The sequence below is a fragment of the Amblyomma maculatum genome, chromosome 1 (assembly GCF_055883805.1).
Source record: "Amblyomma maculatum isolate TAMU_Amacu chromosome 1, ASM5588380v1, whole genome shotgun sequence".
Taxonomy (NCBI): Eukaryota; Metazoa; Arthropoda; class Arachnida; order Ixodida; family Ixodidae; genus Amblyomma; species Amblyomma maculatum.
Genome location: NC_139344.1, coordinates 408367173 through 408385781, shown reverse-complemented (window position 1 = coordinate 408385781; position 18609 = coordinate 408367173). Strand labels below are relative to the sequence as shown.

The 18609-nt window shown below is 45.8% G+C and overlaps 1 protein-coding gene across 1 annotated transcript in view; it reads right to left on the bottom strand.

The window, feature by feature from the left end:
• The window catches only part of PolZ1 (DNA polymerase zeta catalytic subunit), a 138034-nt gene extending 123830 nt beyond the window's left edge, over positions 1 to 14204 (bottom strand). Inside the window, exons 1-5 of the mRNA XM_084596365.1 lie at positions 14032 to 14204; positions 13628 to 13782; positions 8169 to 8352; positions 5246 to 5320; positions 3653 to 3734 (exon numbers count right to left, since the gene is read on the bottom strand). Coding sequence (XP_084452491.1) covers positions 3653 to 3734; positions 5246 to 5320; positions 8169 to 8352; positions 13628 to 13782; positions 14032 to 14078 — 543 coding nt within the window. The 5' untranslated portion in view covers positions 14079 to 14204. The remainder of the gene's footprint in view (positions 1 to 3652; positions 3735 to 5245; positions 5321 to 8168; positions 8353 to 13627; positions 13783 to 14031) is intronic.
• Positions 14205 to 18609: the final 4405 nt, after the last annotated feature.

The window sequence follows — 18609 nt, the reverse complement described above, 5'->3', positions numbered from 1 at the left end:
CCTTTATAGTAAGGTCACTGGGACCAGCAAATATCTTTACTAGTATATCAGAGTCTTTACTATATCAGTTGTTGGTGATGGCATGGTCCTGAAAATGCTGTCTAAAAGTTAAACGGGCACTTACTGAACATGCCTTGTTGCTTAATGATAACCCTCTGAAATACCTTCCATCTCTCCCTTATCATCTCTTCGTGCAATTTTTTTTCAGTTATAAATATTTTTTACATCTTGCGGAAGTACCTCATGAGGACAACGTAGCTACAAGTACAACCAAGTATGATTTAATGTGAAAATCAAAGCCTTGCATGAACACGGTGTCACTTTTTGCTGTTTTTATCCTCTAAAAGGCAATAAATGATAAATGCACGTGGCAGTCAAGTGCTGCAAGACCGCACATGCTGCACCTCCACTTCTTGCCTCTGCTGCCTAATGCTTCGTGCTGCACAGTGCTGTGAATGTTCACCCAATTCTTCCCCTTCCCTTTTTCTTGGTGCACTTTTACTATCATTTACCACTTTCTGAATGGACCGCACCGCCTCTTTTCCATGTTTGTAGACAGCTTTACTTTCTTTTTTTTCCTACGTGCTACGTGCTTTTCCTCACGACGCCGAAGCTTCCGTAATGTAGGCTTCTCCTGAACGCTGCTAAGCCTGATGGTAAAGCCACTTAAAAGAACACTAAGCGTTATTTTTCTGTTTTCTAATACAAAAAATCTCTGCCTTGCAATTCTAGGTAGTGCGCGGGCGGTGATGTCATATCGTGGGAGTCGTCGCCGCGGCCTGGTGCACTTTCTACGGAAGATGGACTGGGACTTCAGTTTCACTTTACTATATTCAAGTTTTTACCATATCAGAGTTTACTATAGCGGGGTTCTACTGTATTATTTTTTTGCAAACCGCAAATGTTCAATATCCACAAATGTAATGCCAGCTATCACATGTAAACGTGCTGCCCAGTTTTGAAAATTTACTTTTTTTGCTAATTTTGCACAAAAATTTTCGGCCATTCATGTTAAAATGATGATGTAAACTAGGTTATTTGTTATCTGTAACCAAGAAGAGCTAATGTTCATGTGAACGCTTTGGTCGAGCATACTGCTCGATCAGATGTAAATATACTGAAACAATTTTTTTTCCAGCTGCCGTATGCTGGTGGTGCTCAAGCTTGCAATCCGACCACAGCACGACTAGCGGTCACGAAGACTACAATGTGCGGCCCGTGCGCGCCCGCCGTATGTGCCGCCGACTACCACTCACAGCCGCGCGTCGCTGCAAACCTTTCGCGGCGTGGAAAACGACTGCGAAGCCGGCGATGTGCGGTCCACCTGCCTCCGCGTACTTCTAGTGGCGCGTACAGCATGAATGGAGATAGCGACATGCGGGTCGCGTGGCGCCGCAAACTGCTCGCGGATCGCGATCGCGGAGCCAGCGATGTTTGGTCCGTGCGCACCGACCGCATACGCCGTCGCCAGCTACGGCGGTTGCGGCTAGTGTGGCTTGTGGACCACGCGCCGCTGGAAGCATTTTGCAGCGTGAGCCCAACAGAAAATTGCAACGTTGGCGAGGTGCGGCCCACGCGTAACCGCAAACTGCTTGTGATGCGTACATACAGCACAGCTGGCAATCGCGGAGTCAACAATCGATGTGCGGGCAGTGCATAGTGCTCAAAGTTGCGGTCGCAGTTCGCGCGTTTGTATCATCCATAGTGGTGCGGGAGAGTGTTCGGACTATCCGAAATTTTGCCCACTGTACACAATGCACTCTGGCCGGAGAATTTCGCGAGTTCGTATCATCCCGAAATTCGTATCATGAATATTTTACTGTATTTATGCCCCAATCAATGCTTAATTCACTGCACGTTCAGCGCAAAGAAACTGATGTATGGGCGCTCCAATTTTCCAGGTTCCTGCAATCACTATTCACGCGGTGCACATTCATGCAGAAAATGTCTGATTATTCATTCTATCGTGGCGGATAAACGCATTTCAAAGTATGACAGTATGACGAAAATGTTTCAAGCCGTACAATTTTATTACTACTACGGCGAGACGAGACAGCTTGTTCCACTACAAAGCCCTTCCCCCTTTGCCCAACACAAGTAGACAGCAACTTAAATGAAGGATGCTACTAAATAATGCAGACCTGCCCACACTGGTTGATAGCCACAGAACAAGTGTTGTAGGCTCTTTGTCGCGTATCCTTTTAGTGGAAGTAGGAAAGGTCGTCATTATATCACAACTATAAAATCAAAGAAGCAATTGCGGCATTGCTTTCAACACTGCAAACAATATCCACAATGGCCCTAGAAGCTAAACAGTACAAACCAACACAGTAAGCTCGCTGGGCTCCGTAACTGTCATCATTATCATCAGCCAGACTATACCCACTGTAGGGCAAAGGCCTCTCCCATATTCCTCCAATTATTCCATATTCCTCTTACTCTCCTAGTTATTTCCATTTCATGACCTGGATCTGCAGTTACTACCTGTCCTAAGTAGGCATATTCGCTTACCAATTCCATTGCTTCGCTATCGATTGTGAACTGCTGTTCCTTCCCAAAGCTATCGAACATTACTTCAGTCTACTGCATATTGATCTTCAAGCGTACCTTTCTGCTATTCCTATCTAGGTCATCGATCATTCTTTGCAGTTCATCCCCTGAGTTACTTATCAAGGCAATGTCATCTGCAAATCGCAGATTATTGAGGTATTATCCATCAACCCTTATCCCTAACTGCTCCCATTCCAAGTCTCCGAATACTCCCGCTAAGCCTCATTGGAGCAACAATGGAGCAACAGAAATCAGTGACGTAAAGTCATGCAATGCCAGCCAGTGATGGTGCACTGTAATTTAGTTTCTGTGTGGACTATCGTCGCCTTAACGCCGTCACCAAAAAAGATGTATATCCATTTCCACGTATTGACGATGCAATCGACTGTCTTCATTCAGCGTCATACTTCTCCTCGGTAGACTTGAGATCGGGGTACTGGCAGATACCGATGAACCCAAGCGACAAAGAAAAGACAGCATTTGTGACCCCCGATGGTCTCTATGAGTTCAACGTAATGCCATTTGGATTGTGCAATGCGCCTGCCACGTTCGAACGATTCATGGACCCCATTCTGCGCGGACTCAAGTGGAAAATTTGTTTGTGCTATTTGGACGACGTTGTGATCTTCGGCGAGACCTTTCAGGAACACAATAGCCGCCTCGCCATCGTTCTTGATTGCATTGAGAGAGCAGGCCTCATCCTCAACTCTAAGAAGTGCCACTTTGGCGAACGCCAAACAATTGTACTTGGTTACTTGGTCGATAAGGATGGTGTTCGGCCGGATCCTCAGAAGATTGCGGCTGTAACCAGCTTTACAGCATCGAAATCAGTGCTCCCACCTTTGTTCGCATGAGAGAGAACAGAAATGAACCACAACAATGACCTCCTACTAGCAGCAAGGGCTATGTCACATCAGCAGAACAGTCAAGAAGCTGAAACCAGCAATAAGCCCTCCGTGCACGTGGTCGTAACCTCGTCTGCTTGCCACAGCGACTCTGTCTTGTTATTACTAAGAAGTGGGAAAGCTGCACACAATGGGGAGCACATAAGAAGGGTAGGCTTCACAGACTCTGGCTAAAAAAAAAAAAAACTCAGCCCCACCTGCAGTGCAAAGGGTATGTGCGCCTCGTGTGGCTGCATCACTCGCTTCTGCACCAGGCCAGACAGCAGCAGCTCCGCCACCCTGTAACAACACAACAGATACGCACACGTTAGCAGCACCTGTTAGCATGCACTGCCAATGAAAGTTTCTCGACACTGAAACCAAGCATTCAAATGGGGAAGCGAATGTTTTCTTTACACAAATAGTGACCCATGCATTCAGAATACGAGCTGAATTTTCCAATAAATGTGCCTAATTTTAAATATGATGGTATATACAGGGTGTAACACATCAAAATGACTCGGTCGAGGGCTTCGGATTAACGCTTACCAACCTGGGCTTCCGTAAAGCGTGTGCACCGACATCTCACCTTTGTTTCACTGGCTGCAGGTGGGATCACACCCATGTCGACTGCTAATGAGCAGTCAAACCACGGAGCCACCGCAGCGTGTCTACATTAAAAACAACATTTATCGCAGAAAACTTCTATTTATCAGTGATTTAGAAGGATTTATAGTGATTTATAGAGCTCTGTTGGCAACACACAACTAGGCGACTTGAGAAACAGACACTAGAGCAGCGCGACCTGGAACATAAGCGACAGCATTCCTTCCACGCTCACTCTTGATACCTTAAGACAAAGCACATAAACCGTGCTGTGGAATGTGGCCCGAAACTCGGCAACTATGATAACACGTAGTGTCCTTACTTATCGCGTACCGGTTTCCCCGGAATTTCGGGCTCTGTAATTAACCCACACAGTACTGCCCCCTAAAGTCACTAAAAAGAAAACCACACTTTTAGCTCCTAGGTGTGCTTGTAATGCACTTCTATGGGCTGCCTTCGAGGCCAATATTTTTCTCAAATGCACATTTTCACTTTTGTGACCTAATTTACGCAGTTATTTTTAGCTTCCGAGTGTGCATCCTGCATCTCTAATCGGAGCAGTCCAAAACTGGGATATAATCACTGTCATTCGGATTCACAGTTAGTTCTCCACTGCATTTTGGCACGATGCAATGACATGCTGCATGATGCTGCATGATGCTGCAATTACCTTTCAGACCTGCAGCCACAGAGACTGATAACAGCAGTCGGCACATTGATTTCACGCATTATAGTTGGCAGGCATTTGCCACTTGCTGGCAGTAAATTATACAAATGGAGGGCAAGTTCAGCCATGTGTTACAAGCGCAACACACTGCCATTCATGAATCTCACTAAATACTTTCCTGCATTTTGCACTTGTCATTTTTCTCACATGTTTGTTTCCTGCGACATTAATCAATTCCGTTCACTATACTCCTTGTCTTGCCCTGATGTGTCTTTCTCTTTCTGCACTGGTTATCATTGAAAAGTTGCTGAAAACAATGCAACTGCAAAGTATGTTTGAGTGATGTTTGCGGGCCAACGCTAGTCAGGCATTTACAGTAGAACCTCGCTGATATGTTCCCGGTTCCTGCATAATGCATAGCTAATGCAATGCTACGTGGTGGGTGGTATGGTGCTGCAAAAGCCCACAGCACACAAAGGAGACCTGCATGGCCAGCCCTTGAGGTGACCTTGGGGGGGCTTTGAGAGACGGCACTTACTTTGCCACGTGCAGCGGGTTGTAGAGAAAGATGCGCAAGAAGGTCTCCTCCCGGTCATGGAAGCCATACAGGCGCCTGCACATTCCACACCAGACAAAGCACACACACACATCAGTCCCAACAAAACCAACCACAAACCAACAAACAAACCAGTATAGGCAGAAAAAAGCCTGTATCTGCCTATACTGGTTAGCAAGAAATCAAAATCAGCCAAAAGTACCATATTTAATGGAATAATGGAATAAAAGACCTACCTGCATAAAAAAATGACCCGCTACTTCTTTCCCAGAGAATTTACTTTTTGTTTCACAGCACATTGTTGCAGCCATCTGCAGCATAGAACATGGTGCCAATAACATTATGGCATGTTTATCTTTTAAAGAGGTCTCCAGTGGGAGTGGAAAGATAACATGCTTGACAAACTTGGCAGAGCACCAAGAAGCCGACCCTGTGACCGGAGTGCCCGTGGCAAAAGCTTGCTCAGAGCACAGCCGCACACCAGGTAAAATCCATGTTTTTCGCTCATAACAAGCCACATATGAAGGCATGATTTGCCAGCCTTCCCACGGTGCACAAAGCCCTTTGAGGTCTTTTTTGAAGAACAGCGCTACTTGGACAAGGACAGAAGGAAGACACACATGGACAGGCACTGACTTGCAACTGATGTTTATTGCTCGGAATGTGGTTGTATGTAGATCAGGCTACAAGCAACAAAATGAAACAGAGGCGATATACATTTGACTATGCACAGGAAAACACATTTGATGCATTTTTAATAAAAACAGCGCAAACAGGAAGACACAAGACAAGACAAGTGAGTCAGAGCTTGCCCTGTAGCTTTTTTTTTATCTTGTCTTGTGTCTTCCTGCTTGCGCTGTTCTTATTAACAATGGATGTTTACTAACTCGCCCAACAAAGTATCTTGATAAGCCACATTTGATGCAACCACGTCACTTCCCTGTAGCTAGAAATCTTAGTTCCTTGGCTGACAACGCCAAGGACGGGCTACTGACACAGGCGTCATTTGACCAGGCAATTTGCTGGGCTTCAATAATTTCACGGGTTAACTTGTCCCAATGCCTATTTAACATTTTTGTTTATTGGAAATATGGCTGGCAGTCTTTACTTTTACAATCTCTGCAATGGACGCCGAGATGCCTTTTAACGGAGTTAAAAACATTGTTATTGTGTTCCCTTAGGCGCTCGTTAAGGCATCTGCCCGTCTGGCCGACGTACCGCTTGCCACAAGATAATGGGATGGAGTAGATAACACTATCTTTGCAAGCAACAAATTGATTTTCATGTTTTATAGTGCTCTTTTCTGGCATAGATTCAGCGTAAACTAGCTTGCACAATTTCCCGAGCTTTTCGGGAGCCGAGAAAACGACTCTGGCATTAGCTCGTTGGCCTACCTTCTTTAGCCTAGGGAAAATTTGGGGATATAGGGAACGACTGTTGTCTTGTTTTTCCTTGCCAGATTCTGCCAGTTCCTTCTTTTTGGTTTTGCTTAAGGAGGGACATGGCTCTTAAAGTTACTGTTGCAATTTTTGACCTAATTTAATAAAGCCTGGTACTGATTCAGTTTCTTTCACTGATTTCAAATATGTAACTGTTTTCCCAATTGGCCAATTAGTTCAAAAGATAATGAAATTATTTGTTCATAATTTTCAGAAACAATGAAAAAATAACCGCACCAGAAAAGGTTAACATGGACGCATTGCTAGATACTAGAAAGCATAACGAATACAATGTTAGGAGCAGTTTTTTGATGTAACAAATATTAGTGATGTTATAGCAGTTCAAAGTTTTCAATTTTGCTCTAAATCAGACAGGAGGGCACCCACATTTGGAACAGAAAACTTTGATCTGCTATAACTTCGCTAATATTTGTTGTATCAAAAAAGCACTCCTAACATTGTATTCATTATGCTTTCTAGTACCTAGCAAAGTGTCCATGTGAATTTTTTCCAGTGTGGTTATTTTTTCATTGTTTCCGTAAATTATGAACAATTTCATTTACCTTTTGAACTAATTGGCCAATTGTAAAAATAATAATATATTTGAAATCAGGGCAAGAATTGGAATCAGAGTACCAGGTTTCATCAAATTTTGGCAAAAAATTGGAAAAAATAGTTTTAAGAGCCGTGTTCCCCCTTAAACATGCAAGCATCGATTCTGAAACGGAGACGAGCAGTTGCTTGGGATATTCTGCCTTCACAAGACGATCGGCTTGGTGGTCGAAACTTGCTTTTATGGAGTGAAAGCATGATTTGTTTAAAGCATTTGTATAGCACGACTTAGCCACGACGCGTTTTACGAGCTTAGAGTGCGACGACGCAAACGGAAGCAGTGGCTTGTTGCTTCGTGGTTCATAAAACCAGCAAGTGTGATTTGGCATGAAGCTGGGTCTGAGATCAAGAAATCTTATCTCATCATTTTCAGGAACTTCACGAGTCAATGTAAGCGGGTGAAGGCACTGAACAAAAATACCTTGAACCTGGTGCATGACCTTGGCGTTGTCAGCCAATGAACTAAGATTTCTAGCTACAGGGAAGTGATGTGGTAGCATCAAATGTGTTTTCCCGTGCATAATCAAATGTGTATCGCCTCTGTATTTTTTGTTGCTTGGAGCCTGATCTACATATTACCACAAACCGAGCAATAAACATCAGTTGCAAGTCAGCGCCTGTCTGTGTGTGTCTTCCTTCCGTCCTTGTTCAAGTCGCGCTGCTGTTCTTCAAAATGGCATACCAAGTTGCACAAGCATCAGTTCTAACCTTTGAGGTCACACAGAGGGTCCCCTCTAGGCAATCTTTAGAATATCAATTATGCCTGCCTCGGCATTTTCAACAGGTACTGCCACACTGAAGCGAAATGAGCAAATGAACCGAAAGCGACCCGAGGAAAAAAGAGGGCTACTTACGTGGCATGAATCACGGCCACGTGGTGCACATGCCGGTGCATGCTGGTCGCCCGTCCGGCCGCAGTGTTCAGCAGCAGGTCGATCTCGGAGGCCAACACGACCGCAAAGCGCTCGGGGCGCGGCTCTGCGCAGGGCACCGTCAGGTACGGCATGGCCCCATGAACGTGCAGGCATGCTTTCTGGCCTGCAAGAAACATACGAGGCAAGAGAACAGTGGTGGCACCAGCAGCGACCAAAGGGGCTTCAGTTCCTTGCCTGCATGGGCACTCTACCAGTCGTAAATACATCGTCGTTAAACTGCAGTGAAATTTGCAGTTTGGCATACCAAAGTGACACATTAGTCTATGAAAGAACACACAATGGAGGGCACCACAAAAGCAATTTTCACCACCTGGAATCTCTTTTAATAAGCGCCAACATCCTACAAAATGCGGCCGCTTTTGCACACTGAAATATGGGTACCAGGGCCAGGACTCAATGCTGTTACCTTGAGATCAGAAGTGAAGCACCACAGATACCAAATTATAACAATGAGCTGTATATGACAATTCATGATTAGGTAACCAACTATAAACTCTTATACCCATCAAACTAGATAACTTATTGTAATTAGAATCGAATGGCGTTAACCTCTAATCGGCTGCTATACGAAAACTTTATTGTCATTTAGATGTAAAAACCGTACGCCTTTGAATCAGACTGGGAAACCAATTTGCATTTAATCTCAAATCAAATGTACACTCTGGACCGCAGATACGCAGCAGAAACAAGCAAGGGAAAAAAATAACCTGCACACAACCAAAATTGAAAGTTCTATTTATTGGGTTCTAGTAAAAAAAAATGTCAACTCTAGTGTGAAACTACTCATACCACAGGCTGTCGTGATAAGCTATCTCTCAGTCTCAGCGGTGGCCCTGCCCTGCTAGTGAGTGTCATTTTTGGTTCTGTTTCTTCGTGGCTGGCTCCCCACATCATTTACTTCAGAAGTATTTAAAGCTTTAATTGAATTCTTCATTTTGTAGATGCTAACTCTATGCTATAAATCAAGGCTCCACAATGTCAGTCATATTGTTCATATTTATCAGATTTGTGAATGACTTTACACCTGGGCTGCAACATGGCCTGAAATATCTGACACCTGTAATATCACAAAAAGAAAAAATTCTTACCCACTTTAAAATGATACACAACAAAACAACAACAACAACAATTTTAAACACTTTTTGCGTGCCCTTATCCCCGTTCATTTTAATTTTCTTCACTGATTGACACTGCCACTACTATAATGACATTAAACATATTTTTGTACGAGAACAAATACTACCGGTTGGGTTCTTGAATCTAGTTTGAGAAAAAGCTAACACCAAACAAAAATATACATCATAACCCAACGTTTCAAGGCCAACTCTGTCTCTTCATCAGAAGCGACTGAAGTGCGAGCCCATGTCAGTAGTCTCCACTTCCACTTTACCAACATATGATAGAGTCTATTGGCATATGCGGAGGGTAGCGTTCCCGGTTTCCTATTAACTGTTGCTGTTGTAAGCTGGACGAACCATAACAGAATGTGTCACCTTTTGAAAGAATTGGTTTCCACAGCCTGAAAATGTTTCGGTCGGCGCATCTGCAGTGCTCGGCGAGGTGATCAGTTTCAGAGTTCATTAACCGGACAACATTTTTGTGTTGCCTGATCGCTGATCAAGGTTTTTTATTTCGCTGATATATGAGGCCAGAAAATCTGAGCACGGGATCTTGTAAATGACACCAGGTTGATTTTCACTGGTGATGCAGTCTTTTGGTAGTGGTAGAAATCGGCCATCGTTGAGGCGGGTTTATGTGACACGAAGACATGTTTTTTGCAGAATGCATGCCAGCGCCTAACATGCACCCCTCACAGACAGGAGCACAATGCGAGGGCGCTTTGCCGTTTCCATGCCGACTGGCCCTCCTGTCCTGCGAACCCGACGGTGAGAAACACATTGCATAAAGGAGTGTGCGTAGCCAATTTTTTTCAAATTGGCAAACATGGAGGCCTTATTCTACTTTTCTCTCTGCTTTGGAGGAGCAGATGCACTTAGCTCTACTCAGAAATGAGGAGCCGAGGGAAGCCTTGTGGTTCTCGAGGTGGTAAAATTCAAATTCAAGTAGCAACCAGTAGGTTTCCATAGATTTGAATTTAGGTCTCCCTTTGTCTTGTAATCAGCTTGTCAAAAATAGTAATGTATTGCTCTTTTCCCATTCCATTGTAAAGTGGATAGAGAGCTCGACCGTTTCGACTAAAAACTAATGGAACACCTGTATGGTTACAATTGTCTTATCAAAACCGAATTACCCTTGTTATATCATAGCATGCATGTAACAGAAAAGGACCTAGTTTCATCTGCTTTGTGCACTGCACTTCCCTCATATGGGCCCACATATTACAAACCAAGGCCTCCTGTTGGGTTCAAATAATTCAATGATACTCAGTACAAAAAAGTATAACAAGACAAATCATCACTGAATTTCATGCATGTCTTAACCCGCATATATAGGATAAATGGCCCTTCTGCAAGTGAGGGCACTGCATATTTGCGTTATGGACAAATCCACCTCTGCTTGACGGATCAGAAAGAAGCACTCCTCAGTGGACTAGGATGCCGCAAAGCGGCTAGAAAAACACGTCAACTGAATCTAGATCAAGCAAGGCAAAGTGCAACTTCCGGTGCAGAGAAAGCTTGCTCAAGATGAATTACAAAAATCTTGAATTACATCAGGATAATTTTTGTACTTTGGCACAAAACTGGTCGCATGTTTGGTATGAATTAGGTGGGGATGCACACTAAGGAAATCTGAAAATGAAGCTTAATGGCAGTGTGTGTGCACCTTTGGCAGGCTTAAGTTTTAAGCCGGCCCACTACCACTGTTTCCTCGAATGAGAGCCTGTCAATGTTACTCTGGCCATACACAGCACAGACCCTCAAACGAACCAGCTACCAGATGGGAGGCTATGACCCCAATCCTTACCTTCAGCAAGGTCGGTCACAACAATGTCTCGGCACTACATAACTCACTCAAGCCATTTCCTTCTAACAGGGGCTGCACACGCGCGTAAAAAGAAAGTCCAAAATTGTGAAATGATGCCTCTCTGCCACTAGTGGGCCAGAGATTCCTGCCAAAAGCCCACCCTAAAGCTTATTGGAGAGGTACACACTGGGTACCAGACCAAACAATCTACCACCATGATCAGCACCATTTCGGCCACTGCTGCTACTGTCAACACCATGCAGCACTTACCAGACTGCCATTCAAACTGCCCTATGCTCACCAACTGTCGAACCACTGCACCACAGGCCTGATTAAGTATACTGCACAACGCTGGACCTTAACAAGTGAGCACTCACAAGTCTGGTACACACTAGCATGATGCTCTTGCCATTTAAAGGTAGTGTCATGTCCCAAAACATCATGATAAGAAAGCTTGTGTGCCACCAAACAAGAAGACAGAGCCTGCTAAACTAAGCCCCAACAACCTAATGTGTGTATCCCTGTGCAATAAACCTTTTCTCTACAACAGTGTTAAACAGGGCCAGTTTTCATGCCTTGCGAAAGACAAACACGTCACAACTCGCATCACGCACGCCAACACACATGCTATCTCTACATAATGAGGAGGCATATAATCATTGGGTTGAGGTTAAAAGTCTATCACTGAACCTGCTATTGTGTAATACACTGCCCATTCAGCAACAGAATGAAGCATTTAACTGTGCTAGAAAAAGGCTGTGAATAAACGAAAGTCAACACCACACAAGAAAGTCAGTGTAGTTAACAAACAAAACAAGCACTTGAATAGACACTCACTATAAACACAAGTTCTTTGGACCTAAGATTATTAGGCATAGGGAATGCAAAAAGTCGAGGGAGCACTTCTGTCAGGCCTACAGCCAAGCGTGATTGTACATACAAGCCGCAGATCAAAAGCAGTGGGGGAAAAAAAAGCAGAGGTGAAAGAGCGAAGGCAGTAATACTGGAAACAGCTAACCTGACTAGCCAGGCAAGGAGTTCGCCTAACACACATCTGTTAACTAAACATTAAAAAATGAGGAAATCACAACTTTCAACCAGCTGTGTTCCAAGCTGTGCATGTGAGTGCACACGATATCCATGATCCTAACTTATAGCCCATAGTGGGTATAACCTGAAGCAGCATAACCACCATCCCCCCTTTTTCACCGTAGCCATTCAACAACCCCAAGAAAAAACTGTAACCGGCTTGCAGGGAACCTAAGCAGGGCAAGGAGGTAGAAGAAAACACGTTTGACCTGGCTGGCAGTGCCTGTGTTGCTTCCCATTGGCTGCGCATTCCTCACCTTTGACCTGGCTATAACGCCAGCAACAGCATCAGCGGCCGTTGCCAATATAACCGAGCAAAAGAGAGTCGTGAGCCATAAACTAGTCATGAGCCAAAGAAAATTTTGCAGAGGAAGAGAAAGAAAAGCCATCTCTTCCTTCTCTTCTCTGAAAAATTTTCTTTGGTTTATGGGGAAAATGGTGCTTTGTAACTGCACATACATACATACCAGCATCTCTCCAAATTCTTTGCCTGCATATATCGCAAAGCCCTTAAACGTTGCTCTAAAATCTTTTGTTAGAGTATCATAATCGTCGTGAAATTCTTTTTCATCCATCAGCAACTACCGAATGGCAAAGGTGTGGAATGCACAATGCCAAGCATGCAAAACAGAACAAAGGTGGCCAGGCTGTAGAAGTGAAAATGCACTGCATTCCCAGCAAGGAAACAACTAAGATAAGCAGTTTTACAGCAAACTTCATCTGAGGCTTTCCATGATTATATACAGAATTTATCATGTTTTTTGCTCAAACTAGCAGCATGATGCAGATGATACTTTATAACTTCCACTTGCTCAATTCCTCACCGACTGCTGCCTTAAGTCAGGCGCCTCCTTGTAACCAGCATCTTTATTCTTAATGTAAACCTATGCTAGATAACCCACAGGTACTAGAAATATAATATTGCGTCATGCCACCAAAACATTAAGCTTGAACTGAATTAACAACGATCAGCGTGTTGGTAACAAAGTTTATCTTCACCAAACTTTTTCCTTTCTGTGTCAAGCTCCGATTACCATTTTGCTAAACATCTGACTCTTTCGCTTTGCAAAATACAGATATAACACCAATCTGTACCGAACAAAAGCCAAATCTGTGTGAAGAAAATGTAGCAAAGCAAGCTGAATAAAACTGCATCGGTTATCACTTTTTTCACAAGGCAACCTCTTCCGCTAATTTCATCGATCTGCCACCATGCTAGGTCCGTTTTTGGATCTCCTTTTGAAGCGCCAGCACGCAGTTTACACTGCGTGCACACATTGTGGCATATCCAAAATATGGTTCACTGTTCTCTTTGACTAATGGCAGCCGGCTAGACAAAGAGACCCGCGCGGCGCGGCACGCACCTGCAGGCGTGACGCCGAAGATTCGCACCACGGGCACCTGCCAGACCTCCCAGCCACCCAGCTTGGACACGAGAGGGTCCAACGGCGCCGACGGGGATGCCAGGTAGTGGTCCAGGGTCACCAGCCGGAGCGCGAACATGCTGCTGCTGCTGCTCCTGCGATCCCGAAGCGGCCGTCAGTGTCTCAGCCACGCTGCCTGCTTTACGACGCCTTTGTGCACTCCTGCCCTCACAGATCATTCATCTCTGGCGCGTGTGTGGCAATGGGCTCTTCAGCGCCGCGTGTCCGAGCAAAATTAAAGCGTTCGCAGTCTGCAAGAAAGGCCCATAGTGCCAATAGAACGGGTAGTTCTACGCGCTGCTGTCCCAGAGCGCCACGCAAGCAGTGGAAAGGCGCGCCCTTACTCTTGCGTGCCTGACGACGAACTCCGAGAGTGTTCCGCGTGTTGCATCTTGCACTGTCCTGACCGCGCGTGTCACAGAAGGTAGCATTCGGAATAAGTTCGCTTAACGCTCGTCTTCCAACTGAAACTGCTCGCAACACCGCGCCATGTGCAACGCAAACATACTAACTTCGGCCGCCCGCGACGCTTTGTTAGTTTCGCCTATTTCGCTTACCTACGTGTCTTCTCATTTCCTTATCCCGTCATACTCTATTTTTCTAGGGTTGTTGTAATTTTTATGCGGTAATTCCAGATGCAAAATAGGCTATTTTGAAACTGCTATTGCTTTTTTTTTTTTAGTTTTGATTTCGCTTTCATATCCGAAAGTGAGAGCGCAGACCACGGTGGTGAAGACTTTGTTTCTGTTGCGTGAACGAAAACAGAAGCAAGCATGCAAAAAACGATACGTACTGCCTTTCAACGTAACTAGAACAACTGCCTTCGGGATTTCCCTCTTACTATTTCTGCCTTCACGCAATGATCTTTTGCTGCGTTTCATTTTATGCCTCTCCGTTACAGTTAGTCTGGCTTTGTGAACTAGTCGTGGTATTTGTCTACAAAAACTTAAAAATTGTCAAATTAAATTTTATTCGCAACTTGATCTAGATAATCCCACGCTATCTATAGAGCGGCCTCTGCGGAAAACCTCCGAGTCAGGGTCGGCGTGTATCTTCTTTTGTGAAGCATCTCCGATTTCGACTGGTCGTGGCAAAAAGAAGATAGAAAAAAAAAAAAAAGAAAAAAAAAGAAAAGGCCTGATACGGTCCGGACGTGTCTTCTCTCTGGAACCCGCCGAGTCCCGGATTACATAGGTTATGGATAAAAAACAGCGCCGGGAAAACAGTGACCGCGAGCACAGTTTTTATTCGAAACCTTCGTTCAGGATGAAGCGTGTTAGCGGTTTTGATCTTTAATTGCAGGTGCATGCACTGTCAACATATTTTATCCTAGAGCGTATACAGTAATTATTTGATATGTATACGTTGCTACAATTGTTCTGCCCTCGACGATAAGGTATAAGTACGGTTTCTATTTCAGCGCGCTCGAGCGGCTAACATTAGCTGCCACTGCTAATCCTATCACTTTAAAATTACCTATCGAATACTTGAGTTGTTGTTGTGGCTGATAGGAAGAAGGAAGGTGGTGGTGAAAACGTTTAATAAAATATGGAGTTACATGAAGGTTGCTCTGGGGTCAGGCTTAGTGCCCTTCCCCTCACAAACACTGGGTGGAGTCCCTAGTACGGGACCCCCATGTGGCTTCCGCTGTCGCCATTGCTCTTTTGACCAAGGCCTTTTGGGCTTTCAGGTCGGAGCAGGCGAGTAGGGTCGCCTCCCAGTCCTCCTGGGTGGTGTTTTGGTTAGGTGCAAAGGCAGGATTGGAGGGGCACGCCCACACCATGTGGAAAAGGTCCGAGGACATTTCCCCGCAGTGCGGGCACTCCCCGGAGAAGGCACTGTCAAAGTGTTTAAGTGACGCCGGGCACATCATGGTATTCGTAAGGAGGCGAAGAAACACGCGTTCCTCCGCTCTTGTTAACCCTTTACACGGGTGGGGGTAAGTACAATTCGTAATTTCTCTGAAAGTGTAGGCTGGTGGGAATTCTTCTGGGGAGGAAGGAGTCGAGGTTGCCCGGTAAGAAAGCGCGCGGGCGGCGGCATCTGCTGCCTCGTTTCCTTCTAGCCCAGAATGGGTCGGAGCCCAGATTATGAAGCGGCGGGATGGACTTTCCACGTACGAGCTGTTTTGCAGTAGTCGGACCTGGCCTACCGACTACTGCAAAACAGCTCGTACGTGGAAAGTCTATCCCGCCGCTTCATAGTTTAGGCTCCGGCCCATTCTGGGCTAGAAGGAAACGAGGCAGCAGATGCCGCCGCCCACGCGCTTTCTTACCGGGCAACCTCGACTCCTTCCTCCCCAGAAGAATTCCCACCAGCCTACACTTTCAGAGAAATTACGCAGCTGTACCAAAACAGACACAATATTTACCCCCACCCGTGTAAAGGGTTAACAAGAGCGGAGGAACGAGTGTTTCATCGCCTTCTTACGAATACCATGATGTGCCCGTCGTCACTTAATTAAACACTTTGACAGTGCCTTCTCCGGGGAGTGCCCGCACTGCGGGGAAATGTCCTCGGACCTTTTCCACATGGTGTGGGCGTGCCCCTCCGCACGGGCCTGCTACTGGCTCTGTAGCTGAGCCACCTCCGCTGCCTCGTGCAGACAGAAGAGAAAATAGAGAAGAAATAAAAGGATGACGGAGAGAAAGACGCGCGCCGCAACAACAGCCGTCATCCACCACCGAAACGGTGGCGGGTGCAATGACGGCCTACAACAGATAAAAATTCTGTGGCAGGCTAGCCCCCGCCGCAAGCGGCAGTGACCCACCTGTCCCAGCCCCATCAGGGGTGTACACAGGGCAAATACTATTGACAGCGTATGCAAAGTCCCCAAAAGCGAGCCGATAATAATTTGCGATCGATCTATTTTTAATCGCCCTTCATGCCTACCGCGGCGACCGACGGCGCCAGTCTTTAATGTGAATTCATCCTCTCATCAGCAGATTGGCCTGCCGCTGTGGCATATAGTTTAAGACGAAGACGCCCGACTGCTGTTCCGGAGTACCTGAGTTCGAACCAGACCGCCAGCGGCAGAGTTCCGATGAAGGCGAAACGGAGAGGCATCCATGTGCTTTCCGATGTCAGTGCATGTTAAAGATCCCCAGGTACTCGAAATTACTTCGAAGCCCTCCACTAGGGCCGGTCTTTCTGCCATTCCACTTTCACTCCAACCATCCAACCTTGCTTTACGCGCGGATCAGGTGTCCACAGAAAAAGAGTGACAAATACCGCGATTTTATTTTCGTGTAAACCAATTATTGTCCCACAAATCCGACTGCTGGAGGATGTGTTTATATGGAGGGGAAACGGAGAGGCGTCCGAGTGCTGTGCGATGTCAATGCACATTAAAGAGCCTCAAGCGGCCGAAATTTTCGGAGACCTCCACTAAGGCGTCGCATAGTCGCGTTGGGTTGTTAAACACCATAAACCAAACCAAGCCAATCTTTCAGTATAATGGTTTATACTAAATAATGGTTTATAGGAAAGGAAAGGCGCTGTATCTGTCATACATATCCGTGGACACCTGAAGAGCGCAGTAAGAGTGGTGGTGGTTAAAGCAATAACCATTACATAGTTACAGAGAAGTAATTTGATTAGGCCCGTGTCCTCACAATACTAGGTGGAGCCCCTATTATGGAGCCCAATTGGCAAGCAGCGCCGCCCGCGTATACGTTGATTCCAGGTCTTTTGGACCTTGAGATCTTGACAGCTGAGCAGGGCCACCTCCCAGTCTTCTGTGGTTGGGTTCCGATTGGGAGGAATGGGTGGGCTTTATTCGCATGCCCACGCCATGTGGGAAATAGTATCAACTACCTCCTGACAAAATCGGCACGAGCCATAAAAGAATTTTTTTTTAAATGCTTAAGCATCGCCGGGTACAGTATACAGTGTGGGTGAAAATGTTTATGATGATAAATCAACATTTATTGGTCTCGAAATAAATCGATGGTGCATGCAGGGGGTGGTTCCCTAGTTGCGGGACCCATACGTTTCCAGCAGCTCCTGGCCCCTGTTGTGCGAGCTAAGTCGATAGAGCGGGGCTGGATAACAAGGTCTCCCATCGCTCAAGAGGTATTGGAGATATTTGCGGGAAGGGGAGGAGAGGGATCTTGAGTTTTGTGCATTCTGCCAAAATGTGCGGCAGGGTGCGAGAGACACTCGTCAATGCGATACTAATACCTCTTACAAGGGGCCGGGTAGCGCCTGTGCTATAGGTGTTGTAATCGGTTATGTTTTTGAATGTAAGGGCGCCAGATTATCCGATGGGAGTAGGCTTTTGAGGACAGGGAAATAGGCCGGGGAGAGAGTGCGCGGGCGGCCTGTTCGTTTCCCTGGGGTCCCTGGTGGCCTGGCGCCCAAATCAGGTTATGTGGTGTTGGATCTATGTATCGGCAGCTAAATTGCAATATACACCGGCCAAGTGGGGGAGCCCATCCTATTCTTGTGATAGGCCCCTTGCGAAGTCGAATGTGCTTAGACGGGAATATTGAGAGCAAGAGCGATGGCAATCTCATCCGCATGTGTTGTGCTGTAAGCTTTGAAAGTGAGCCCGTTAACTGTGTTTGTGTTGTGGACACCTCTAGCTTTTGTGGACACCCCTACCGCGCCGTAAGGAAAGAGAGGAAGGTGGCAGTGAAAGTGGAAAGAGAGAAAGAGGAGCCGTAGTGGAGGGCTACAGAGTAATTTCGACCACCTGGGGATCTTTAACGTGCGCTGACATCGTACAGCACACGGACGCCTCTTCGTTTCGCCTCCATCGAAACGCAGCCGCCGAGGTCTATAAACACGGTGATTGATTGATTTATAGGAAGGGAAAGGCGCTGTAACTGTCTCACTTGTTTTCTGTGAACACCACAACCGCGCCGTAAAGGAAGGGAAGCTGGCAGTGAAAGTGAAAAGAGAGAAAGAGGAGCCGCAGT